At 45.6% G+C, this 3,896-nt stretch overlaps 1 protein-coding gene across 5 annotated transcripts in view; it reads right to left on the reverse strand.

The window, feature by feature from the left end:
* Nucleotides 1–1,491: 1,491 nt before the first annotated feature.
* The window catches only part of Cep192 (centrosomal protein 192), a 101,570-nt gene continuing 99,165 nt past the window's right edge, over nucleotides 1,492–3,896 (reverse strand). For all 5 annotated transcript variants that reach the window (XM_048806719.1, XM_048806720.1, XM_048806718.1 and 2 more), the window contains one exon: nucleotides 1,492–1,935. In XM_048806719.1, the coding sequence (XP_048662676.1) occupies nucleotides 1,797–1,935 (139 nt within the window). In that variant the 3' untranslated portion in view covers nucleotides 1,492–1,796. The remainder of the gene's footprint in view (nucleotides 1,936–3,896) is intronic.

Below are 3,896 nucleotides of genomic sequence, written 5' to 3' on the forward strand. Positions count from 1 at the left end.
CCCCACAAGATGTTCCATTTTCCTCAATTCTACCCAGAGTCATCTCTATTCTCTGCAACTGGACGCTAAAGTCAGGAAAAGTAGGGTTGGAGTCCTGGCTCAAACTCTTTCAACTGATTTTTGTGTGACTTCACCTCTCCAAGTTTAGTTTTTCCATTGATAAAGACAAGTTTCAACCTCATAAGCCAGACCAGGCCCACCTCTTACCCCTATAAACCCGTCTGTCCAAGAGGCTGCTGCCGAATTTGGAGGCTGTTGCAGAAGGAAGGGCTCTGTCCCAGCCTCCCTGCCATAAAAGGCCCAACGTCTATCAAGTTATTGAGAACTAAGCACGACTAAGTGGCATGTGGGGCACTCCTGGCACATTGCAGGTACTCAGAAATCAATCACTTCTTACAATCAGGAAATGTGTGTGGAGGACATTGATAAGAAGCTAGGTAAGAAATACTTGAGGGAAGGGTGGAGACCCTCCTAAGAAGCATAAACTTGCTGGCAGTGGAGAGAAGGAGCAGCTGGACACCTGCATCAGGATGGTGAGCAGAGAGCCTTCCAGAATGGGGAAGCACAGTGAATGTGCTGGACGCTGGCAGCCAGAGGCAGTATCTGTGCTGTGCAAGGTGCTCTCCAAGTGCTGGGAGTACAGGTTGGGCAGAAGGCCAGGTCTTCTTCTTCCAGGGTTGTTACCTACGAGAGACAGACAATTAACTAGCAAACAAGTCAGCAAGAAAGGCATGAGGTGGAGACGAGGGATTGTACACAGAGCTGTGCCACACGAGGAGGGAAAGGAAGGTACTGCCTTGGAGAGGGTGGTGAGGGTGAGCCAGCCAGGCGAAGTTCTGGAGAAGAGCTTGGCTCCACTGGAAAGGCAGGAGGCTGGCACAGCAGGTGATGGAGGGGAGGGCAGGGGATGAGGGCCTCCTGGCTCCAGGAACTTTGTGTGCACCTCTGCCTATGATGGAGAGTGTTCCAGAGCCAAGGAGTCTGTCGAGATGCTTCTGCTCAGACTGCTGGGGCAAATGGTGGAGACGGCTGTAGGACACTGTTCAGGGAGCCAATGTGAGGGACAAGGGCCAGACATCCAGCCAGGGCTTTGACTAAGTCACAAGACAGTGGTGAGGCAGCATCTGGGGCAGGCAGGGCCTCTCAGGTCTGAGAGGTTTCCTTGATGGCAAAGTGGCCTCTAAGGTAGAGTGAAGACCTCCACGTGGGGAGGGACAGGAGAGAGCCTCCCGGCGGAGGGCTGGAGGGCTGCCAGCCTGCTGGAGGGCTCCACCCACCCCTTCCCGCCCCTGCTCTGGATAAAAGCAGCTTCTCTGAAGATAATCTGTGCTTTCTACTGTGGGCAATGAGCTAAAGGCAGAAGGAACCAAGATGAGGCTTCTCAGGGGAGAGGAAGCTGTGACAGAAAAATCGAGAACAGACTCCAAGCTTGGATATCCCTAGCAGTATGAGGCGATACTCTAATCTTTATATGACAGCACACAAAAAGGCTCAATGGAAATTAAGTTTATTTTTGGACATATCACATTAAAATATATGCCATATTTATTAGGAATATATCATCAATGCAAAAATAGAACTCTCTTCTCCCTGAAAAGTTAATACAATTCTATGGACTGGATACATGATATATTAGTCAGGTTTTCAGGGTTAACTTCTCAAAACCAAGAATATCTACAGTTGTACACATCAATTTATCATACAAAATATATACAACAGCATAATCGTAGTGTAGAAAAAAAGAAGTTGCAAAAATATAACTTATGTAATTTACTTTACAAAAAAATGAGTTCTAGTTAATCTTTTTCAAGGGCTTCACCAGTCAGTCGCACAGCAACACTCTTGCCTTCATCTGTCTGAATAATGAGCAAAGCTTCAAATTTGCCAGCGGACTTTGGCCTGAAGTGCACGGGGATGTGGATGTAATGCCGGGCTCTGCAAAGGAAGGAAACGGCAGCAGTGAGGTCAGCAGGACCAGCCATCTGCATGGCCCAAGCAGCACCAGCTTGATGAGAACCAAGTCACTCTCTGCAGAAATCCATTTCTAATTTCTTTGATTTATTATTTAATAAAAAACTGGTACAAAGGAGAGAAAGAACTAAAAATGGTGTAGTTGGGCTATAGAGAGCTTGTCTAGTATGCGTAAGGCCCCTGGGTTTGATCCCTAGCATCATAGAAAGGTAAAATAAAATGGGATTGAAATAGTGTCACATCTATATTCCTGGCTTTTCAACAGAAAAAGGGAAACGAGGTCTGACCTCTTACATGTTGAGCTTCCTGCTACCTGCAAAAACAGGTCACTGTCCACCTGAGGAAGGGTGAAGAGAAACTCAAAGACCCAGAGCTCAGGCTACTCTTAACTCGGGAGCACGCCACGCCGGAAGGACAGCTGGCTGTCCCTGCATTTCCATCACTGTGCAGTTTTGCTCTAAGAGTCACATGAAACCTCAGTAAGAGCCTTAAAACTAACTTATTTTATGCAGAGTCAGACAATAAGTGTCCACATTTAAAAGCAGTATTGGGGGGAGTTTATATCCACAAAACTGTCCCCCCAAATATGCCTTCCTGGCCGCACAGGTACTTCACATACAGCCTAAATGTTGTCATCACCTTTCTGTCTCCATTGTCTCAAGAGCCTTCAGACTTTTCCTCACAGAAAGGCACCTCACCCTAGTGTCCTCCCAGACCACACATCTTCAAGTGTGGGGGGGTCACAGTGACATATGCTCTTGTTTGTTGTCTTTCCCGACTCGACAAAGCCCAGATTGAGGGATAGCGATTTAGAAAACTGACTTCCAGCCCTTTTCCTTGCGTAAGGACAGCATATATATGTTTATCTTTACCTACCTACAGCAGGCGCAGGCATCCCTCTGTCTCCAGGGGCTGGCTCCAGGACCCCACGGACACCCAAGCCCAGAAGCTCTGGAGTTCCTGCTATAGTGTCATATAGTTCTCACATGTGACCTGTGTGCATCCTCTACTACGTCATCTCTAGACACAATGCAAATAATACGCACACACGTAGTCGTTTTACTGTGCTGGTTAGGGATCATAAGAGGCCTGTACATGTTCGGCACAGTTTTTTCTGAATATTTTCAATTCATAGTTGGTAATGCATGGATTCAGAGGGCTGAACAGCAAAGACACAGATGTGTATCTCTATGGCTACCTGTACATTCTTTCTTACTTATTTGTGGTGCTGTGGATTAATACCAAAGCCTTATGCATGTGAGGCAAGTGCTGTTTCACCCAGCTTATCCCCAACTTCCATATTTTTACTTAAAGTCTGGGTTATTTTCTCCAAACGCATATACTTCACCATATCAAAGCTAATGTGCTTTTTGTTTTTTAAATGAAATCTAGTCCATGGCATTAACTACAATTTTGTCTGTCATGTTAGCATTTCAGCACTCAGAAGTTGCCAACTTAAGAGACTCTATCACTAATAATTCATTGGAAATAATGAAGTAGCCCAAAATAAATCTCTCAAAGAGCCCATTATTAATGAATTTTAATATAGGACATAGTAGTATCCTATGTTCAACTAAGAAATGGTCTTTAAAAATGTACTGTGATAAAATGTGTCACCTCCCTTTGGTACCTGATAACCTAAAGTACAGATATTTGAATTAACCAGAATGCAATTCAGAAAGAACCATGAGCTTAACATCTCTCTTCGATACCCCCAGCAAGACGGACATATTTAAGACACTACTTTGTACCATTATTAACTGTTTCATCCGCCTCTTCACATATGTGGGAAAACAAGAAAAGTCTGCGGAGCTCACAGGAAGCCTAGTTCAATCTTCTTAGTAGCTCATGACTGACAGGACAGCAAACATACACAGAGCTGAAACTCGAAGAGCACCGCACACACCAGCCCACCTCACCCGCCC

Source organism: Marmota marmota, unplaced genomic scaffold (genome assembly GCF_001458135.2).
Source record: "Marmota marmota marmota unplaced genomic scaffold, marMar, whole genome shotgun sequence".
Lineage (NCBI taxonomy): Eukaryota > Metazoa > Chordata > Mammalia > Rodentia > Sciuridae > Marmota > Marmota marmota.